The sequence below is a fragment of the Sciurus vulgaris genome (genome assembly GCF_902686455.1).
Source record: "Sciurus vulgaris genome assembly, chromosome: 2".
NCBI classification, from domain to species: Eukaryota; Metazoa; Chordata; class Mammalia; order Rodentia; family Sciuridae; genus Sciurus; species Sciurus vulgaris.
Genome location: NC_136462.1, coordinates 169,969,978 through 169,993,998, shown reverse-complemented (window position 1 = coordinate 169,993,998; position 24,021 = coordinate 169,969,978). Strand labels below are relative to the sequence as shown.

General features: G+C 37.6%; 1 protein-coding gene and 2 long non-coding RNA genes across 5 annotated transcripts in view; 2 read left to right on the top strand and 1 right to left on the bottom strand.

Moving 5' to 3' along the window:
• The window catches only part of PLCB1 (phospholipase C beta 1), a 722,251-nt gene extending 718,663 nt beyond the window's left edge, over positions 1–3,588 (top strand). For 2 of the 3 annotated variants that reach the window (XM_079129397.1, XM_079129399.1), the window contains exon 33: positions 285–497. In XM_079129397.1, coding sequence (XP_078985523.1) covers positions 285–369 — 85 coding nt within the window. In that variant the 3' untranslated portion in view covers positions 370–497. Of the gene's footprint in view, positions 1–284 lie in introns of all 3 variants that reach the window. The other variant, XM_079129398.1, reaches the window with a different exon arrangement.
• Positions 1–24,021, bottom strand: part of LOC306655128 — a 554,397-nt gene that overhangs the window by 488,033 nt on the left and 42,343 nt on the right. The gene's annotated exons all lie outside the window — the stretch shown is intronic.
• On the top strand, positions 13,399–20,224 carry LOC306655121. Its single transcript, XR_013762202.1, has 3 exons — positions 13,399–13,555; positions 14,261–14,342; positions 16,337–20,224. It is a non-coding gene; the product is annotated as an uncharacterized lncRNA (long non-coding RNA).

The following is a 24,021-nucleotide window of genomic DNA, read 5'->3' as shown; positions in this document are numbered from 1 at the left end:
CTGTTTATTACTTCTGTAAACTTTTTCCAAAAGTGAATATGTGAGTGTGTGTTTATAGATGTATCTATCTTAGCCCAAATTTTTTAGCCCTATCAAACTTGACTTTCAGCTTCAGATGTCATTTAGCATGTCCAGCTAAACTTTGCTTTTCATCTTCTCTATAGGTGACCAGTGAATGAAATTTTAAATTAATTTATTCCTCTCCCTATTCTTTATACATCTATTTCAAAGAGTTTCTACATCTAAATGATCTCAAATCATTCTCTTCTCTTGCTCTCTCCCAGCTGCAGATGGAACTGGAGCAAGAATACCAAGACAAGTTCAAAAGATTGCCCTTGGAGATTTTGGAATTTGTGCAGGAAGCCATGAAAGGGAAGATCAGTGAAGACAGCAATCACGGTTCTGCCCCTCTCTCCCTGACCTCAGACCCTGGAAAAGTGAACCACAAGCCCCCCTCCAGTGAGGAGGTGGAAGGAGAGAACCCAGGAAAAGAGTTTGATACTCCTCTGTGATTGCTTCTGCTAGGACTGAGAGACACGCATGGCCACTCAAGCTCCATTGGACTCTCTCTTCTAAAGATCACTGCCCAGGACCATCTTCCTGAGAAGCATCCCTTAACCTAAATTCTACACCAAATGGAGAGTTCCAGAAGGATCCATACAGAGGTCCCATGCCCAGGCTCCAGGTGTCACACAGAAAATACTGCAGGTCTACTAGTGAAGAATGCATGTATGTGGGATTTTTGTTTTCCTTCTAATAGTAAATTCAAAGCAGGCAACTCCCAGGCTCTATGGAACATTAAATGAAAGACAGCGTCTTCTTTGAAGAAACTTTGAGCTCACATTTTTATTTGAAGCTCCAGTGTAAAGTATTTCAAAGTAATAGAAATAGTTTGAGAAATGCATAGCACTATTTAACACTATTGATCATCCAATTTTGAGCATTTATTTTTCCTATCTGCCCCTCAACTCAATGTCTTCAAGGTCACATGCATATTAAATGGTTTCATCCTTTGCTTTGCAAGCACCGGTGGCTTGCAGTTTGCTAATTTATTTATCATAGAGGCATCAGTATTTGTTGCTGACATGGCTTTATTAGATATCATAGTGATTCAAGTAAACTGGTTTTCTTTTTTGCAAAACAAAATCATTTGATTGTATCCTTACCCAGTGAAGCCATCCCAAGACTTAGCAATATGGATTGTACATTTGGCTGCATGAGCAAGTTGGCTGCACATTTTCAGGCAGTGTGTTATCCAAATTGACTATTTGCACTCAAAGTCTGGGTATTCATTGGCTGTTGGCCTGAAATGATCAAATAGCTACAACGGGTCTGTTCTGTTAAACAAAAAGAGTTGAGCTGATATATGTTAAGCAGAAATTCAACTAGAATAAACAGGTTCCAGTGGTTATTTTGGTGTTTGACATTTTTTTATGGTTCATTTATTTTTAATACAGAGAGGAAGATTGAATATTTATCAAAAGAATACACAGACCCATGTATAAATTATATATATATATATACACATATATATATATATATATTAACTCCATGTTATTGTGTATGTGCTGGGCCACACATGTGTGCATGAGTATAGATGTGTCTTTATTAATTGGCAATGACCCATATCTCTTCCATAAGACTTAAAACCAAATTCAGGGATAAATGGTTGGAGAAGAAAAGGGTCAAACATTTAGATTACATGAATATTAAATTATATGGAAAAGCTAAGAAACAATTGATGGAGTTGTTGGTGTATACTGAGGGAGATTTAGAACCTATGAATTTGATAAATATTTTGCAGGATCAAAAATTGGATGTAAGTATCAGATTTTAAGCTTATTTTAATGGTTAGAATATACAAAAGTGTATTGAACATTAAAGTGGAAATTTATTAGTATCTTCTATAATTTTTAACTCTAATTGACTTCAATTTTATTCTAACAAAATTCTTTCATTCTGTATTTAGTATGTACATTTAATTCACTTAACTGTGTCTTTTAAGTTACTATTTTAAGTGGCATTAGAGAAACAAATTATATCATGGTAAAACTGGTCAAAGCCATTACTGAAAGTAAGAAAGACTAATTATATTTCAAAATATAATTTAAAGAGTGATACGAAGAACATTGCAGATAAAGCCCAGAAGCAAAATATTCACAGCTTTATTTTACTTAAAAACAAAAACAAAAACAAAAAAAAACCTGTCTGATTGTGGTTTAGAAAAACATTTTACAATGCAAAAACCAGTTGTGTCCTGAAAATTGTGTTTCAAAAATTTAATATTTTTATGGAAATTATTTTATTTAACTTTAAGCAATAACTAGGGATCACAATTAAGTTTTAATCAAAATGAAGGCTTACTTCAGATATGAGGAAAGACTGTTTGATTAAGAAAACACATCTAGTAAGACACGAGGGGGAACATCACATCCCCTTTGGAGATGATTATATTTTGATCTGAAGGATTTAGAGTGTTAATTAGATACTTAATAAAACTTAACTTCCACTGAAAGAGAGATCTTTTGTAAATTATTCTACCTTTGCACTTTGAAAGAAAGGCATAAAGAGGCAAGGATGGTCAAAATTGAATGCTGCATTTTTATAAACAAAATTACAGACTGTCAAAATTGAAGAAGAATGAACTGATAATAGCATTCATAACCAAACACAGTGGTAATTATTGCAGAATGCCGTATCACATTTTTAGTCCAGAGATAGACTAAGGTTGAATAACCTTGACTTAAGCAAAACTGTTTTGGTAGCTGGATTTCATTCTTAGAGAATCTAGTCATTTTACAATACGTTTGTATTTGGCCATTTACTGTAATCACATTTTTATATCTGTACAACGACACTTTTTGCAGTTGTGGGGTAGTGTGTAACACTGTGTGTCTTGCATCATTGAAACTACTACAGTGATATTATCATTTAATAATATTAATATTACTTGAAAATAGACAAAAGATAAAGAAAAGGGTCTGTATGATGTGCAGTTTTTGTGCCTTTATGTATTTGCCTTGTTCTTTGTTGAATGTGTGAAACTCTGTACTGTGGTTTTTCCTATAATAGAAAGTAGAGTTGTGTATTAAATTAGACTGTGTCCCTGACACCTTTACACTACTGAGAATGGTGTGGTTTTGGCCTTGTAAACCAATTTTCAAAGTTAAATGACCTGTCATGTGTTTTGGTTTTTAACATTTCATTTCCACATTTCAATACCACCATACATTAATTAATGCTCCTCTAATAGATAAGCAGTCATTAAATAATTCTGAAAGAAAGGGCCATTGCTTGCATTCCTTTGAATTTAATGTCGCACTTGTGCATTGTATTAATATTGTTCGTGACAGATTGGACGTTGTGACTTTTGCCTTTTAAGAAGAAAAAAAAAGAGAGATAGGACAAAGTATTTGAAGCTCTTAAAATGTACATATTTTGGTTCTTCTATCTCCAATTATTTAAAACGCATAATCCACATTTTTGTAATAATTCTATGCAATTTTGTGGCATGATGTTTCTTCCACTTGTAATTTTATGTGCTTTCATCACAAATCCAAAGGAAACAATAAAAATTTCTTAACACAACCCAGCTGTTATTTCTTGGGGTCAGGGTCAACCTTCTTTAAACAGGGAGGATGGTGGGAGCTGGCATCTTGCCAATCTTCAGGGCTCTAATGCCCACTCTGACAGAACACATCAGTGCCCGTGCAGGCATCTGGAATCCTGCACCGCCTGTGCCAGGGGCAAAGCTGTCACTAGTGTCATCCACTCCACTCCACCCAGGAGTGGTATTGCCCTGGCCATCACTTCCATGATGGAGAGATCCTCCCTCCTTCCTTCTTCTCTTCCTTCCTCCGTTTCCCCCTAAGGAAGGCAAAACAAAGTTTGATTTTCTTTTTGACAAATAGTGGAAAGTAAAAGAACTGCCAGAGCACTTGATGAACATTTTCTTATGACACAGTCCGTAACTTTGATAGGAAAAGAAATGTACATATGAGCTCTAGGTCAAGGTCCCAGAGGCTTCCCCAAGTGCAGGGTGTCTGTTATGTATTGCTGTGTATTGTTATGTATTGTCCTATAATACAAATGACTCCAAACAATAAAAATGATCTTTTATATCTCTTGACTTATTGGAGTCAGGAATTCAGACAGGGCAGAAAGGGATGGCTTAGTACCTGCTCCGCAGCACCTAGGCCCTCAGCTGGAAGATTAAAAGGCTTGGAATTAGCATCTGCTCACTTGGGTGGTGGCAGAGGGTGCCTCCCCTGGAGACTAACTGAGGCTCCTGGCTGGAACACTCACACATGCCCTCTCCATGTAGCATGGGCTTTCATAATATGGCAGCTGGATTCTAAGGGTGAGCCTCCTGAAAGCTCCAGAAAAGAACTCTCAGCATTTTTATAACCAAGTCTGGAAGTTGCAGACATCATTCATGCCAGACTTTCTACATTCAGCTGACACTGCCCCTTCCCAGATTCAAGGTGAGGGAACAACACAGACCCCATGTCACCATGGGCCAGTGTTGGTCACTAAAGAAGACTCAGACAGTTGGAACAAACACAAAAGTCATGGTCAGCTTTGTCAAATACAATCTGCCACGTGCCAAACTGAATTTGTGTTCCCTTTAAAGTTGCTCCACCTCCTTTGTTTTCTACATCCATAGAAACCATTTTAATCCAGTTACCCAAGACAAAATAGTGACATTATCCTTGGCAGTTTCTTTTCCCTCACCCTTTTCCAATATATCATCAGGTTAGATCAGTTCTGACCCTGTGATAACCGTCAGGTTCATTTGTTTTCCATCTCCTGTCCTCGTGCTTCAGTCAGGCCACCAACCCCTCCCACCTTTCAACGTTATCCTAAGTATCCGTAAAGCAGGTAACCCTCTCCCCACACCACAGCTAGACTGGTAACATAAAAGCAAAATTTAATGGTATTGAAAGTCATCTACCCTAAGGATGAAGTCTCAACCCTTAAATAAATGAGATTTTTACATCAGTCTGTTCCTACATAGCTGTCCAGCTTGATGCCTCACACAACACACCACAGCCTTAGGGACCATCTCACCTAATGGGCTTCTTAAATACTACTCTCTCTGTTCATAAGACCTGTCCTTCTGTGTGTCCTCTTGAATGCCTTGCCCAAAACACATGCAGCATCCACCACACATAGTTTCTCTTTGTTCCCTCCTATCCCTGCTAACTCCTATTGATATTTCCATTTATGACATTTATGTCACTTCCCCTGGGAAGCCTTCTTTGATCCACCCACACTTCTGTGAGACCCCTTCTCTGCACTCCCTTTGTCTTCTGTATCAGTTATCTATAGCTGCATCACAAATGTCAGTAAACTGCAGTGTTTTTAAAAAAACACCTCATACTATTTAAGGATAGTCTACAAGGGCAGATGGCTCTGATGATCTGAGCCAGGCTTTGTCTATGCATCTGTTGTAATCTGGAAGTTGGCAGGTGACTGATCCTGGCTGGGGTCTTTCACATGTCTAGGGTCCTGACTGGAACAACTGGGCTGCCTTGGCTCTGCTTCATATGATATTGGATCCTCAGAGACAAGATCCAGAGAACACACAAACACGGTCAAGGCCTCAGAATCAGACACCATTACTTTCACCATATTTTTTGGTGAAAGTAAAGCAACAGGCAATCCCAGATAAAAAAATGAAAAAAGGTAACAATGTTATAGGAGAGAAATTAGCCCCCAGTTCACCAAATATCCTGAACTTTCTTCCACAGAGAGTACTTGCCAACTCCAATATAATGGTCTCTTAAATACATCCTCCACGGACACCTTTGTTGCTAGATGCCATTTCTCATTCACAACTGAATACCCACACTCACTATAATGTAATCACTTGATAAATACTACATTTTTTATTAATATGTTCATTTATCTATCTAGGTCTTAGTGTTTAAGGCAGAGAAAATGAACACTTCACAAGTAAATAATGTATGTCATTAGCTCAAAGTACAGTATTATTTAGGTACCGGCTATGTTAGCAGGACAAGTGAGACCAACCACACAGATTTCACACATGGTCATCGACTTATGGCACTGACACCAAAATACGAAAGAACTGTGACTGATGAAAGGAGGTCAGTTACCGAATTGTAGGTTGTGAAACACTGTTGGAGAAAGGAAGATACACTTTAGATCCCAGGGGCACCAACCAGACTCTTTGTCCCACAAGAGAAAATGCAGGGGACTTGTCCCTGGCATTCACGTACCATCATTTCTTTGAACTCTCTGGGTATTTATTCTTCTGCTAAAAGCTTTGTTGAGCTATAATTCACATACCATAAAATTCCCTGTTTTAAAGTACACACTTTGGTGGTTTTTAGTGTAGTCACAGAGTTGCTCACCTGTGGTCACTCTATGATTTCAGAACATTTTCAGCACCCCAAAGGAAAACCCCATACCCATGAGAAGTCACTCCCTATTGCCTTGCCTCTTACATCTCCTCGCTCCTCAGCCCCTAAAAACACTAATCCACTTTCTGTCTTTGTAGATTTTTATGAGATGTTGCCATTTGTGGTGTGTGACTTCTTTCACTTAGAATAAAAGTTATCAAGGTTCATGCATGTTATAGCATGTATCAGCACTTCATTTTTTTTCACACTTGAATAATACTACATTGGATGCACATGTCCATTCATTCACACTTGATGGACATTTGGGTTGCTCCCACCTTTTGATTACTATGAATAGTGTGCTGCTGTGAATGTTTGCATACAAGTGGAAACGTGTTTTCAGTTCTGTTGGTTATATACCTAGGAGTAGAATTGCTGGGTCATATGGTAACATCTGTACTTAACTTTTTAGGAACTACGAAGTTGTCTTCCACAGTGCTGCACCACTTTTAAATTCACAGCAACAAAGCTTCTGATTTCTCCCCATCCTTGCTCATGCTTTTTGTGTTCATCTTTTTTGAATACTGATATCTTAGTGGGTGTGAGGTCATATTTCAATGCGATTTTGATTTGCACTTTCCTAATGGTGTTGTATCTCTAGATCATATGAATATCTTCTTGGTGAAATATCTGTTTGTGTCATTTATCCATTTTTAACTGAATAGAAATTTATTTTAAAATCTGGTTCCTCTTTCTTGATTTGTGGGCTTGGTCCCATTTATGCCTTTCTATCCCAAAATCTGATCTAAGGAAAGCTCTCTCAGTTATCATTCTTCCTTGGGCTACTGAATAACTGTGCTTCAAGAATCGATTTAGTTATTTTCTATGTGAATCCAGGAAGTCATTTTTCTACTTATTTTACTAAATTTTGAATGTTTATTTTCCCAGATTTCTCTCTTGCTCTAAAAAACTGGGTGCAAAATGACTGATAAATGTGGGATCCCACGAGGCTCTAATAGATAGAATTTTATTGAGCACAAGTGAAAATTTTTAATGTTGCAATGAAAATATTCACCACATGACCTTTAAAACTTAAAGCAAACCTCATAACATGTTTTCCAACTTGTGCTGTCAGGAAATTCAGTGTGTCAATAAGAAATGAACCCACAACAAAGAAAAAGTTTCTTGCTAATTAAACTATTATTCCTTGTCAAACATAAAGTCATATGCATCCCAATTTCAGAAAGGTTAAAATCAAAGTGTATCTTTGAATCAATGAAAGAACATAACTTCTGTTCTTTTTAATATTTCCAAGAGGGCCCTGGTTTATAAAAACCCAACCTTGTACAGTCATTTATTAAACCAATACTAAGCCAGATTGCCATACAGCTCTGTATTCAAATTAACATAGCCCAAGACCAGAAAAACAGCTCAAAAGAAGAGACAAATATGTACTGAAAAAGGGCCTATAAAAAGGTCTCTAAAAGGGCCAAATAAGATCTCTTTCATCACAAAATCTCTGAAAACCACTTTCTCCATTTCTTTCTCCAGATGTGATTGTCATAGATAAAGGATCTGCTGCCAAAATCTCCCTTGAACTCACCTTCATCTCCATTTTATCCTATTTTAGTCAACCGTCTTTAACCTTTGCAGCAGGGCTTCACCCTCTCCTGCATGAACATTCTCTTTTTTTGTGGGAGGTGGGTACCAGAGATTTAACACAGGGGAGCTTAACCACTGAGTCACAACCCCAGCCCTTTAAAATTTTTTTTTTTTTAAATATGGATACGGGGTCTCACTAAGTTGCTTAGAGTCTTGCTAAGTTGCTGAGGCTGGTTTGAACTTGCCATCCTCCTGCCTCAGCCTCCCAAGCAGCTGGGATTACAGGCATACAACACCACAACAGCTCAAACTTCTATTTCTTAGAAAATAAAATACATCCACTTGTTTAAAGAGATTCTACAAGGCACCCTTAAAAAGACTTGTGGAACATCCTTCACAATTAACCCAGCAAGATGCAAAGCATCTGGCATATGTATCCATCAGTGCCCATTGCCCATTGGTTGGGAGTCTCCTCTGGGGCAGTAACTCCCTAGCACTTCTGTCTCTTCCACATGATGACCAAGCTCCTGTGGCCAGAGAGCACCTTCAGGCAGAGAAGCAAAGGACTTTGTAGGTGGATACAGAATATTCTCAGGCCACTTGTAGAGCAGGCTAAGGTCTCCATCCTAGCACCCAACACACAGAGAAAAACCCTATTCCATTAGTACAAATCAGGTAAACTGGGTTCTTTAAAACTACCTGTGAGAGAGAATGATAAAACTTTAATTGTTAAATCTCCAGATTCCCTTTTCCCAACTATGAGACTTATAAGTGAATATAATTGCAGTTTGATCCATCTCAGGGGAATGGACCCAAGCAAGATGATTGTGCCAGAGCTAGAATTGGGCATGGGAACACTTAGCCATGGAATTCTGAACTGCCAAACCAATCTAAAAAGTGTATGAGGACTATAGATTGGCATGTACCCCAGGCCTGGCAGATGCTTCTCTGTGAGAGTGGCATGGTCAGAAAAAGCTAGAGTAAGACCCTCACAGCTGGTACCCAAGACAAACACTCCATTAGTCCAGATTCTGAGCAGTACTTATAAAAAAAGAAACCAGTAATTTTTAAAATATCAGATAAAGTAATATCCTCCCCATCCCAAATATTTTCATCTGATCTTCCATTGATTCAAAAATTTACACCATCTTTGTGTTCCATGTCTCAGGGAACTGGAGTTGCAAGGTGAGGTTCTAGAAACCTATAAACCTTCTCCTTGGCTTTGTTATCCAAAAGCCTGTACACTCAGGAGAATAGACAGCATTCTGATTATGGGCAAAATGGGAGAAATCAGTAGACAAAGAAACCTCTTCCTGATCCAAAAGAAATAAAAGATGTAGGGGAATGTATTAAGAATATAAGTGTTAGAGGTTCCCAAGAGACAAATTTTGCTTCTTTATGCTAAGTACCAAAGAAATAGCAAGACCCCCGAGGTTGCACAGTCAACCTTACCAAATGGCACTGAGCCTCAAGAAATTCCTATATCCTAGTATGACATGGAAACAGCAATAGTCTAGGCCTCCCAAGGATGAAATGGATGAAGCAGAGAGCTATTGGATATAAATGGACCAGGAAGATAGTAACAAGGCAGGACACTGGATGTCTTAGAGGCCTGCATAGAATGATGACATTAAGAATCAAAGGAGGGTTCCACAATCTAGCTATTGTGAATTGAATTGCTATAAACATTGATGTGGCTTTGTCACTGTAGTATGCTAATTTCAAGTCCTTTGGGTATAAACTGAGGAGTGGGATAACTGGGTCAAAATGTGGATCCATTTCAAGTTTTCTGAGGATTCTCCACACTGCTTTCCAGAGTGGCTGCACCAATTTGCAACTCTACCAGCAATGTAAAAGTGTGCCTTTTTCCCCACATCCAGGCCAACATCTATTATTGTTTGTGTTCTTGATAATAGCCATTCTAATTGGAGTAAAATACCCTTCAACAGATGAATGGATAAAAAAACTGTAGTATATATACACAATGGAATATTATTCTGGCCATAAAGAATAATAATATTATAGCATTTGCAGATAAATGGATGGAATTGAAGAATATCATGCTAAGTGAAATAAGCCAATTCCAAAAAACCAAAGGCCGAATGTTTTCTCTGATAAATGGATGACGACATGTAATGGGAGTGGGGGTGTGGGGGTTAGAGAAGAATGGAGGAACTTTAGATTATGTAGGGGGAAATAAGAAGGAGGAGGGGGTGGGAATATGAAAAATGGTGGACCGAGACAGACATCATTACCCTATGTACATGTATGATTACATGAATAGTATGAATCTACATCGTGCACAATCATAGAAATGAAATGATGTACTCCATTTGTGTACAATGAATGAATCAAAATGCAGTCTTGAAAAAAAATTTTTTTTAGAATCAAAGGGGGTGCTGGGGCTGTAGCTTACTGGTAGAGCACTTGCCTAGCATGTGTGAGGCACTGGGTTCAATCCTCAGCACCACATATAAATAAATAAATAAATAAATAAATAAATAAATAAATAAATAAATAAATAAATATATAAATATATAAATAAATAAATAAATAAAAAGAAAAGAACATCTACCACTAAAAAATATTAAAAAAAAAAAAAGAATCAAAGGATCCTGTCTCTGTCATAAATGGGAAGTATGTAAGAAAATTAGCTGCAACTGAAAGTAATTAACTGATGTGGGGTTTTGCTTAGTTTTGTTTTGTTGTTGTTTCTTTGTTTATAGTAGATAGGTGTTTTAAAAGTGAATTTCTTTATATAAAAATAATGCACACCTTACCAAAAACTTTTGAATTCATGAAGATGATCATGCATCCTCAAAAAGTTCAAGTGAATCCAAATTGTCTTTATGACCTGAGGACTACACACTTCTATGATATGTAAGGTAAAATGTTGTTCCACTGATTCAGCATGACAGGACAAATCTCCCTAAGAAGTTTCCATGTTGACCACTGATCCCCTTCTCATTGCCTGAAACATTGGTGATAATGTGTCACTTAATCCAAAATTTGCCCTTCTCTTTTCTGAGACTAGGGAATACCTGAATTTTCACCTGAATGCATGTGATGCCATACTTTGCCCTTTCTATTCCAATAACCCATGGTGGTTGATGGATTATTCTATCTTATAATGTTCTGGACTCTTATTCTAGAGAAATAGGACCATGGTCCACATTGTTTATTTTATTATGATCTATCTAAGCCCTGCACAATCTTAGGGAATAACAAGTAACCACATGTGTTAAATTAGCTATTTCAATTGTCCATGCCTTCTCAAATCTTTTTTGCTTGTCCCACATTCCTTCCTGTCCCATGCAACTCATTGACCTTATAATGGACTCTGAGGAAACTATCATTTTTGGCTAACTTCCTAGTTCACAGTTCCTCTGACTTCTTTTCCAGTATATTGATTCTATTTTCATCTGCAAATAATCTGCTGTCAAATCTGTCTATGGAATTGTTTGTTTTATTTCAGCCATTGCATTTTTTAACTTGTATTTCTCTTTTATTTCTTAAGTCGTTTTACACCTGTCAGTTTTGCAGGTTGTTTTTGTCAGTCTTTGCTTATATGGTTTCATTTTTATGTGTGCCTATTTTTTACTCTATGTTTTTCTTAAACAATGATTTTTGAGCATTCTCTGGGATCTAGGACGGAAGGCACTTCCAACAGAAAGGACTGGCATTTGTTTCTACATGATGCCTAAGGGAGTATCTGACCCAAGCCCCTTTAATGTTTATTTTTGTTTTATTTCATTTTGTTTTTCTAATGTTTTTGAACCATTAATGTATGTGATAGAGCATTTTAAGGATGAAAAATTTTGTGAGATCAGTTTGTAGCTATGATCTTTTGGGGAAAATTTCTACTCACCAGATAAGAATCGAGGCAACTTTCTTTGAATAAGTTACTTATGGTTTTCCTTTACTCTTATTTTAAGTCCTTCAGGGCACCAGATTAATAGGGGAAGGGCTTCCTGTTACACTGATTTAAATGGACTCTTAGGCTTTTCTTTTCTTACCATGCTGGGGTCCAGAACACTGGGGGAAAAAAAATATATATATATATATATTTTTTGTTGTTGTTGTTGTTGTTGTTGTTTTGTTTTGTTTTGTTTTCCTTTCTTTTTGTGACAGGGTCACACTAGGGTGCTGAGGCTGGCCTCAAACTTGTGATATTCCTGCTTCAGCCTCTCAAACTAGCTGGCATTATAAGTGTGAGCCACCATGTCTGGTTAAACTTGGTTAAACTTTCATTTTTACCTGTTTCATGAAACCATCAAAATTGAAATCCAAATTTGACTTGTTAGGTAAATAATCTCAAAATGAATTGGCATTAGTACTCTGATTACCATTCTTCCAGCTTTCCTTTAGATTTTGGCCTGATAATTACTTGCTATCTTATTGTCTCTTCATTCTCTTTTCAGAAAAGGTTTTGTTTTCTATTTTACCTAGCATTTTAGTGGTTCTCTCAGAAGAATTACTCAGTTGCTATTTTGAAATTTCAACTATTTCCCTAAAGAACATCTTTTATACTACCCAGACGTGATCCTGCAACTAGATAACATGAAAATTTTACTGTCAATCTCCCGGGGAAAGGAGCCAATCAAAAACTAAACATGAAGTGCCTCATGTATTGTTTGGGAATACTCTGTAGCCTCATTCACATCTCAGCTGAAATAGCAATTAGATAGGAAAATATCACAAAGAGATGGTAAAAACTCCTTTTATAAAGACCTTCAAGTTGTCAAATATATATATATGATATCCTTGGAAGTTAAATTTAGCACTTAGAGCTCCAATTTCTCTCTGAAATATGTAAAAACTCATCTAGCCTGACAGTTCCCTGTTGGCTGTACCTCTGAGAAGTCAATTATTCTCACCAAAGCCAATTTTAATTTATGCACCCTGGATTTCTGTGTGACTTTTAAATAGAAGGTATAATATCAAATTTAAGGACTAACTAATGGTTTTTTGGACAGCAAGACAAAACCTGACCCTGAATCACCAAAATACCTTAGGAAACACATGTTTGGATTACATAATTTTTTCACTAGAAAATAAGCACAAAATCAAGTATTATTCTTTATTTTATCTCCAGGGCTTATAGTAGCACTGGGACAGGCACAGTGTATGACAATCAAGAAAGGTTGAATAAATTAATTAACCTGTGATAGACTGATTGCAAAAATGGCACTAATTCTTCACATCCTCCCTGTATTTTTGTAGTTTGATTTGATAGATTCTGCCACCAAGAAATGCTGTCTCGTTTCTACCCTTGATTTGGGGTGGGCCTTGTGATGAATTCTGGCTCATAGAGTGACAGTATTCCATTATTCCAGTTCCAAAATTAGTTCTCTATCTTTTGGAACCTGGATATCAACACAAGGACAGTCCTATGCAGGAGGTGAGAAACCTTAAGAAGGAGAATTGACCTCATTTTCCCTGCTGATGCACCAGATATGTAATGGAGCACAACCAAGAATAGCTAAGGCATTTGGCCAACCAGCAGCTCACCATGGATGCAGGAATGAGTCTAGCTTAAGTAGCAGAACCGGCCCAAACAGCAGAATCATTTAATACATGAACATGTGAGTATTAATACATGTTTTATTCTCTTGAGTCACCAAGTTTTGGGGTGGTTTGTTATATAGTAGTAACTTACTGGTAGAAAATCTTCATTACAATTATTTCTGAGGGATTTTAAGAGGAAAGGACACCCACTTGGAAATCAGAAGACCTCAATTTCAGTCTATTCTCTGTCCTGAGCTTTCTGGTCTTCTATAAAACACTTCAGTCTATTATTTAGATTTGAGATTCCTTTAAGTCCTAATCTTATATATTATATAGAATCTCCCCAAAATTTTTCCTTTACCATCCCTCCTGATAAATAGTGACAAAAATTGCTTATTTTTTTGAAAGTTGAGCATTTTCTGATTTTCCAAGAAATCTGTTTATACATCAAGTATTGGAAATGCTAGAAAGTTGAGCTGATGTATGTTTACTCTTAAGTCATCCTTAAAAGTATGATTTTATAATAAGTCCTTAGTAAGAGTTTTTGTGATTTTTGTTTCCTTTGTTTTGCCACTTTATTCCCAAAGTATAATTCAAACAAACAAAATTTATGAAAATAAGCCTCCTTGTTAATCAAGGACTTACTGAGTACTATACTACATCATCATCCCAAAGAGGAACACAAAACAGAGATTTAATAATGCAACCAAAGTACCACTTTAAAAAGTGCCACTTAAATATTCATCTGTTTTTTTTTTTTGTTGTTGTTTTTTTTTAACCAGTTGGTTATATTATTGGAGCAGACATCACTGTACCTCAGCAGTTCTCCATTCTGAAAAGTATAATGAATTCACATATTCAAAGGTATTCAATACACATTTTGGGTTTATTCAGGGAAGTCCATGTAATAGTAATGATTTTTTGAGGGGAGGGGACAGTGATTCTTATTATGTGGGGATTGGAGACCTCTTTGAGGTGCAAACTTGGAACACATGATTTAGAAAATCACACATATATACACATTCACAATAGTGGATGTGAATACCTTATTAATCCGAACATCCACAGAGTAGGCACCAAAAATTCACTTTCTATAGCTGCAGCTCATGCACAAACACATGGCCTAGGATCAACCATTTAAGTACATATGCGTGAGACATCTGTTTGGAAGCAAATGACATTAAGATGCAGGCACTGCACAGATCCACTCTGACTAGGATGGAGGCAGAGATAATGGGATTTCAGAGATGGCTGTGGACAGAGGTTCTGGTGCATTGTGCTTTTTGGCAGCTGGGTGAGGTGCAGTGTCCATTCAGGAGCATCAGGGTCTTTTCTGAACAAACCAGTATAACTTTGGAGTTGCTTCTAACTGTGTAGCTACCAAGCCTGAATTGCAGTCTTTAGAGATGCTGTGAGCTACCCAGTGCCCTTCAATTAGTGTTTAAATTCTGTAACAAAGGACTCTAACAGATACACAAAAAATAGACTTTTCATATTATTCCAAGATTTTATAAGACCTTCTATAGACCATGCATGGCTTAGTTCTTTAGAATGCACAGGTACTAACACATTAGAGATGGAGAGGTAAAATTAATAAAGAATAGAGTCACGTGGAGCCTCTTGGGACTGAAGAATTAACATTGAGCAGGATACACAGTCTTGACTTGGCAGCTAACTACCTAGTCATTTAAAACAAGATAGTGTCTATTTCCCTGTCCTCAATCTGGGCAGGATTGTCACCAGTTAAATAGGTGTCACTTCCAAGTGTGAATCAAACAAATCAGCAGACAACAGTTTCTGCCTTATATCCTGGGACACCTCAAGCCACATAAAAGAAGTCTGGCTACCCATAGATCAAAAGCTGTGCACAAGCCTAGATCACATGGAGAAGTCATGTGACATGTTGTAGTTGACAGACACACTGAGAACCTATATGGGGTGTCAGACACAGTCCAGGACAGGAGGTATCAACTAGGATTGTCCTAGGTCAAACTGATGTGTGCTCACCCTGAGCTAAACACCTGGGCTCTTCTTTGCCTCTGTGAGTTTCCTTAAAATGAGTTGCGAGTCATTGAGCTGGTAGATGTTACGAAACCTCAGCACTCCAAGAATAAGGCAAATAACCGTGAGACAGCTGAATATGTATAGAAGAATATGGCAGGGACAGTAGCAAATGGAAAAGCATATACTCAGTATAGAGGGAACCAATACTTAGCTCCCATACTTATTATCAGAGAGAAATAGTCTTGGCATTTCCTGATAGTTATTTTTCTCCAAAATAAGTTAATAATATGAAATTTTCAAGTTCAATTTAAAACTTTTAAGACTGTATTTTTTAAAAGCAATCTCTTTGGATGAGAGGATTTCAGTAAGCTCTCCAGGCCCAAATCAATTAAGGTAAATACCCTACTGCCTTCCCTGTGAATCTGCTAATCCTGGCTCTCAGACAGACTCACTTTGAATGAAGCTGTCATCTTCGTTACAGGGAATCACACTGTATCATAAGACACTCTTTTCTCTTGCATCAGAATTTCAGATTGAAGCTAATTAAAGGTCCCGTCCTATACCTTGTTTGAAAGAGTTTTACCATGTTCATTTACATAGATGTCCACCCAATGTGGAAGAAGAAAAACATGCAAATCATTAACCCTGCATATTAGTCAGTTGCTGTTGTAATAATGCTATATAATGAACATCCAAGTAACATAACAATAAGCATTAAGAATATCACAATCACAGGTCTGGGAGTTGGCAAATCTAGGCTGGGCTCAGCTGAACGGCTGTGCTTTAGACTGTGGGACAATTAAACTATGGATTGAATTCAATTCTTCTCCCCTTATATTTCTACTAAAACTCAGGGAGAAGCAGCTGCACCTACCCAGCAGCAGTTCCTTGCAGGACACATCACAGGAGTGTAAGAAGCAAGTCTAACTGCCCAGAGTTCAATTAAGGCCTTTTCTCACCTTATAATCTGCTAACATTCCTTTGGCTAAACAAGACTCAAGGCCAAACTCAAAAAGACCAGGAAGTCAACCCCACCCATGATGGAAAGGAGAATAAATCCAATACGTATTGAAATTAATCCCAACTTTCATACCCCAGCTGTCTTTTTTAAAAAGCTAGGTTCTTTTCTAAATAATCCCCCACACAAACTCTCTCCCAGGCCTTGCTGGCTCCCTGTGGAGCTGCTGGGTTCTGGGACTTTACCACAAGTGGATTTTGGCCTGCTGTGAACAAAACACGTGGTGAGTGGCAGCAGATGCTGAAGACTTGGAACTCTCAGGACAAGTGCTCTAAATTAGGAACAAAGCATTCCATGAGCTACGTCAAAACTTTAAAAATAAGCGTTTGCTCCATACACAGTTAATGACCTTGCCGAAGACATTCAAAATGCCTCATTTAAGATGTTTAAGTAATTACTCAGGATCAGTGACCATGAGGTTTTTCCATCCCATCTGTGCCCTGCCTCTGAGGCCTCTCCTTCCTCTTGTTGTCTTGGGTCTCTGTTCCCATGCAAACTGCTCTACATGGAACACAACCCTTGGGCCAGTTCTGCAGTTGTGACAAGTACAGTCCGCACTTCCCAGACACATGAACAGATGGCAACTTCGTGTAAGAAATGGTGCCTTTGAGCGATTTCTTCGTTGGGAATATTACCTTATTTTCTCTTGTTCTTTTGATGATTTCTAAGGCAAGAGAGAACAACCACTGTCACAGTATTTCTTTAAGGTTGTATCAAAACACACCAGGGGACAAAGGACAGCCTCTTGTGCCCTCCTACCACAAACTCATATAAATTGTCAAGGTAATCCTGTTGCCATTTTAACTCATGTGGAGACAAACCCCACATGTTATCTAATATTTTTTAGTAGATCCAGGAAAAACCTGCGTGAAAAAACGTGGAAAGTGCATATCAGTCACTACTGGACTGACAGGAATGGATCCACCTAGATTATCTCATTCTTTATTAATTGTGTAACCCAGAGATAGTTGAACTGCTTAGTGGCCAATTTTGGTACATGGTCATACTCCAAATATAAGTCTCTCATCAAACATACAAAAATAAATTAATTTAAATCTTCTAGGAAGACTCAAACAAATGTCAAAAACAGGAGACTCATTTATTTGTTTGTTTGTTTTGTATAATATGACAGACCTCTCTTCCCTAACTTCTCAAAATTGTCCATACCACAGCAGCTGTTTAACCAGATTGGTTCCTTCCAATTGTTTTCAATTCGTTTCTCCAAAAAATCATTTTTAAACCCTGGAACCTGAACAGATAAACAGGTTATACCCTGGAAGGTGCAGAGTCAGTGATTACATATCAGCAGAATGTGTGCCATGGGCAAACTTGCTTCAATTCTCACTCTTCAGACGGGCATGGGCTTGTCCATTGGGCCTAGAGTCACCCTGGTCAGGGAATGTATTCGAAGTTAAGCTCAGTGGTTAAAAAACACAACTGAAGCTAAAGACTTCTGATCAAATCTCAATTCCATCACTAGTTAGCTATTTGAATTTGGATGAGTTACTTTGTTTTTATGAACTGATTTCCTATAAAACAAGGATAAAAATCACTACTTCAAGGTGTTATTATTCAAATTAAATAATGTAACGTAAATGAAATCTGGACACAAGTGTGGGACTCCATGAGTCAATGCCAATTCTGAAAAACAGTCAGGGTTGGAAAGGGCTTACCTAGATAGGCCATTTTTTCAAAATTATTCTCATTTATATCCCATCCCTTAAAAATACATTAAGGCTTCCTGACTGCTGTGGACTAAATGTTTGTGTGTCCTGGATTCCAAATTCATAAGTGGATACCTTACTCCCCGGTGTGATGGTATTTGGAAGAAGAGCTTAGGGAAGTAATTAGTAATGAGAGTATTGCCTTCATGATCAGACGAGGGCCCTTGCAAGAGGAGACCCTAGAGACATCGTGGCTCAGCCTTGCAAGAACACAAGAAGGTGGTTGTCTTTAAACCAGGAAGAGGGCTCTCGCCAGAAAATAAGTCTGCTGTCATCTTGATCTTGAATGTCCAGGCTGCAAAACTGTGAGAAAAAAATGCTTGTCGTTTATGCCATTAGCCTATCCTACTTTTTTTGTTTGTTTTTATAGCGCCTGAACAATTAAGATACATTGACTCATAGGATAGACTCTGTGGTGTCTTAGGGAAATGGTATCATTTCTATAGGCAGGACACTGAGCATTGGTGATGTCCTTTCCATGTCTGGCTATTAGTTTAAGAGATGACAGAGTATGAATTGGACTGCCTTAGATCTTCTGCTTCCAAGAAAGAGAGACAAATCCCAAGGAACCAGGTACCTGCTCTTAAGGACACACCTTCCACCCAACTCCCGTTCGTAGACTTGCCATGTTAGTAGGTTTTATAAACTTAATTGAGCTTCAGTTTTTCTCTGCCTACTTTCACTGATGATCTAAACAGTTTCTGAAATGTCTGGTCCCCTGAGAGTATTCGCCAAGCTATCTGGAGCACAAATTAGATCTTCACTTATTGAACTCGGTGTCAGATTCAAGAGGTGTTCAGGACTGCTGTATGGGCTTGAATGGTCTGTGGCACCCATGAGGGGAGTAGTGGAGGATGAAATTAAGCCCTGAATCATGACACCAGACTGCAGCTCTACAGAAGAGATGTCTTCTTTATAACTCAACAGCCTAGACAAAATGCTTTGTTGGATTATATTGTACAATTCTAAAACAGATTCTGTATGTGCCGGCAGTCATTATGGAGAGTTTGACAAACATTCCAGTTATTGATCTAAGAAAATTGGAAAGCAATTGATAACTTTTAGAATAAGATTTATACTTGCTTGACTTTAAGACTTCATAGATGCTATTGCCTACCCAGGAGGGAAAAAAATAGCTATTGTTCACAATGCAAATTTACACATAGAAAAAAAGGGTCTCTGAAAAAGAGAAGTTAAATATATACTATTTTCAAACAATGAAAGTTTGTTTTTACAGGAGATTTAATCTGGCAGGTTGTCAAGAATTGGCAGTTTTGTTTCATTCACTAAAGCTAGTAAAGAGTTCTGATTTCTTCCCACTATTAGATATTCCCCTCTATTAAGACAGCAACCATCTGTTGAAGTCAGATGCTTACCAGGGCAGGAACTGTTTCTCATTTTGGACCTGCATTGTTGACAGTTTCAACAATCTGTTTGTAAACTGAAATGTCTTCTCATGACTAATAATAAATAGTCTCTTCCTTTAATATGAGAGGGGAATTTGGTGAAGATGTCTTTTATCAAACTTGCCATGTTGCTTAGAAACATACTATAGCAATACAAGCATATGCATGTTTATAGCAGCACATGCATATGCATGTTTATAGCCAAACTATTGAACCAGCCTAAATCTCCACCAGTGAATGAATGGATAAAGAAAATGTGGTGTATATACACAATGGAATTTTACTCAGCTGTAAAGATGAATGAAATTATTTCATTTGCAGGAAAATGAATGAAACTTGATAGCATTATGTTAAGTGAAAAAAGCCAAACTCAAAAGGGTAAGGGTTATATGCATGCTCTCATGTGTGGAAACTAGAGAAGAAAAAGGAAAAGAAGGGTGGAGGAATCTCATGATAATTGAAGTGGATCAGTAGAATAGATAAAGAGAGGAAGAAGGAAAAGAGAAATACTAGTGAATGATACTGGCCAAATGGTATTTTTATATCATGTGGGTTTACAATCCTGCCAATGTGTATAATTTTAATGTATCAATAAAAATATGGAAAAATAAATTTGTAAAAAATATATACATACTTTTTTTTGTTTTGTTTCTTATGATAGATTCTGAATCCTATACCCTATGCCACGGTAAGAACATTATCTTATTTCTTTTGCAGCACCTTGTGATGTAATAGGCACTCAATAAATACTGTTAGTTTAAAGAACAAGTAAACTAAAGTTGAGTCTCTACTTCACAATGTCTTTATTTTCAAACTGCAATGTGAAATTTCATCTTCACTAGTATAATAGGAAAGTTTTCTCAAATCATGATTCTTATATAAGAATGTACAGTATATTCAATAAACTACATAATATGTATATATGTAATAATACAGTGATGTTACATTATTATATAATAAAACCATTTTTGCTGGATAATATGTGTGTGTGTGTTTTATATGCATTCTACTCTGTATATATTATGTATTTTATTACACACACACACACACACATACACACACAAAGACATTCTGATACTTTACCAAAATCCATAAATATCCTGGGGGCGATCCAAAATGGCGGACTAGAGGGTGACTGCATCTCCAGTCACCCCAGAACCCAGAATTCAAGAAGGGGAGGCACTGAGAGACTCGAACTAAAATAGAACCATGGGGTGAGTCTCCCCCACCCAGCGAACCTCAGCTGGGCAGCAGGCCCGGATTCGAGTGGCTTATTAGAGAAGGACAGGGCAGATAGCGTCTACCCCAGGCAGCTCTGTGCAGTCTGGCGGTGGGCTCCTCCCACAGGGACAGATCCTCCAGCCTTGCGGAGCAGGGTCCCCAGTGAGAGCCCTTCTGCACAGAAGCAGCACAGCCAGATCCGGCCCGCCACGGCCAGCTCTGGCTCACCCGCAGGTTGCTCCAGTGACCAGCACAGTCCGCCAGGGACTTCCCCAAGCAGCTCAGCCCCCTCCGGTGGGAAGCGCCTCTCTAGGCTAGCTTCTCGGGGCAAACCGCCCAGTGAGAGCCTGTCTACACAGAGCCAGCCACAAGTCCCCAAGCCAGTGGAGACCTCCGACCTACAAGCAGCCTCTGGGACCAGGGCTGGGCAGCAAGAGACCTCTCCAGGTCTCTCTCCCTGGAACCAGTAGCAGGATAGGGGCAGTGTTCCTCGGAAGCACTGCATTATCAAATTATTCCAAGACTTCTGGCTACTGAAGGCTGGTAGGTGATACACTGGAAAACTACAGGACACTATAAGCCAATAGAGGATATCCACAATATCACAGAGTCCCACTGACATCTGACCAATATGAGAAAACAAGGAAAGAAAATGTCTGAAACAAACCTAGATACTATATCAATAAAACCCAATGACAGCACAGCAGAAGAAATGTTCGAAAGGGAGTTCAGAATGTACATAATTAAAACAATCAGGGAAGCAAACGAGGAGATGAAAGAACAAATGCAGGCATTAAATGAATGCACCAATCAACAGTTAAAAGAGCAAATAAGGGAAGCAAAAGAGCATTTCAATAAAGAGTTAGAGATACTGAAAAAAAAACCAAAAGAAATCCTTGAAATGAAGGAAACAATAAACCAAGTTAAAAACACCATAAAAAGCATAACCAATAGGATAAATCACCTGGAAGACAGAACCTCAGATATTGAAGACAAAATATTTAATCTTGAAAACAAGGTTGACCAAACAGAGAAGATGGTAAGAAATCATGAACAGAATCTACAAGAATTATGGAATATCATGAAGAGGCCAAATTTAAGAATTATTGGGATTGAGGAAGGCTTAGAGAAACAAACCAAAGGAATGAACAATCTATTCAATGAAATAACATCAGAAAATTTTCCCTATCTGAAGAATGAAATGGAAAACCAAGTACAAGAGGCTTATAGGACTCCAAATATGCAAAATTACAACAGACCTACACCAAGGCACATTATTATGAAAATATTTAACATTCAAAATAAAGACAGAATTTTAAAGGCCACGAGAGAAAAGAATCAAATTACATTCAGGGGAAAACCAAGAAGAATATCAGCAGATTTTTTAATCCAGACCCTAAAAGCTAGAAGGGCCTGGAACAACATTTACCAAGCCCTGAAAGAAAATGGATGCCAACCAAGAATTTTATACCCAGCAAAACTTACTTTCAGATTTAACGATGAGATAAGATCCTTCCATGATAAACAAAAGATAAAGGAATTTGCAAAAAGAAAGCCAGCATTACAGAACATTCTCAGCAAAATATTCCATGAGAAACAGATGAAAAACAACGATATAAATCAGCAACAGGAGGAACTAGCCTAAAGTAATAGCCAAATAAAGGAGAAACCAAATCATGTCAAAAAACAAAAATGAGTCAAATGACTGGGAATACAAATCATATCACAATAATAACTGTGAATGTTAATGGCCTGAACTCATCAATCAAAAGACATAGACTGGCAGATTGGATTAAAAAGAAAAATCCAACAATATGCTGCCTGCAAGAGACCCATCTCATAGAAAAAGATACCCATAGACTAAAGGTGATAGGATGGGAAAAAACATACCATGCACACGGACACAGCAAAAAAGCTGGAGTATCCATCCTCATTTCAGATAATGTGGACTTCAAGCCAAAACTAGTCAGAAGGGATAAAGAAGGACATTACATACTGCTTAAGGGAAGCATAAATCAGCAAGACATAACAATCACAAATATCTATGCCCCGAACATTGGCTCATCCATGTACATCAAACAAATCCTTCTCAATTCCAGAAATCAAATGGACCACAACACAATAATACTAGGTGATTTTAACATACCTCTCTCACCGCAGGATAGATCGTCCAAACAAAAATTGAATAAAGAAACCATAGATCTCAATAACACAATCAACAATTTAGACTTAACCGACTTATATAGAATATACCATCCAACAAAGAACAAATACACTTTCTTCTCAGCAGCACATGGATCCTTCTCTAAAATAGACCATGTTTTATGCCACAAAGCTACTGTTAGCAAATACAAGAAGATAGAGATACTACCTGTGCTCTATCAGATCATAATGGACTGAAATTAGAAATAAATGACAGAATAAAAACCAGAAACGTCTCCAATACCTGGAGATTAAATAATACACTATTATATGATGAATGGATAACAGAAGACATCAGGAAAGAAATAAAAAAATTTTTAGAAGTAAACGAGAACAAAGACACATCATATCAAAATCTCTGGGACACTATGAAAGCAGTACTTAGAGGAAGATGTATTTCATGGGGCGCATTCAACAAAAGAAGTAGAAATCAACAAATAAATGACTTAACACTACAGCTCAAAGCCCTAGAAAAAGAAGAGCAGACCAACACCAAAAGTAGTAGAAGACAGGAAATAGTTAAAATCAGAGCTGAAATCAACGACATTGAAACAAAAGAAACAATCGGAAAAACTAACAAAATAAATAGTTGGTTCTTTGAAAAAATAAACAAAATTGATAAACCCTTAGCCACACTAACAGAGAGAAGGAGGGAGAAAACTCAAATTACTAAAATTCGGAATGAACAAGGAAATATCACAACAGACACAAGTGAAATACAAAACATAAATAGAAACTATTTTGAAAATCTATAGTCCAACAAAACAGAAAACCTCAAAGACATCAACAAGTTTCTAGAGACATATGAATTACCTAAACTGAACGAGGAGTACATACACAACTTCAATAAATCAATTTCAAGCAATGAAATAGAAGAGGTCATCAAAAGCCTACCAACAAAGAAAAGTCCGGAATCAGATGGGTTCTCAGCTGAGTTCTACAAAACCTTTAAAGAAGAGCTCATTCCA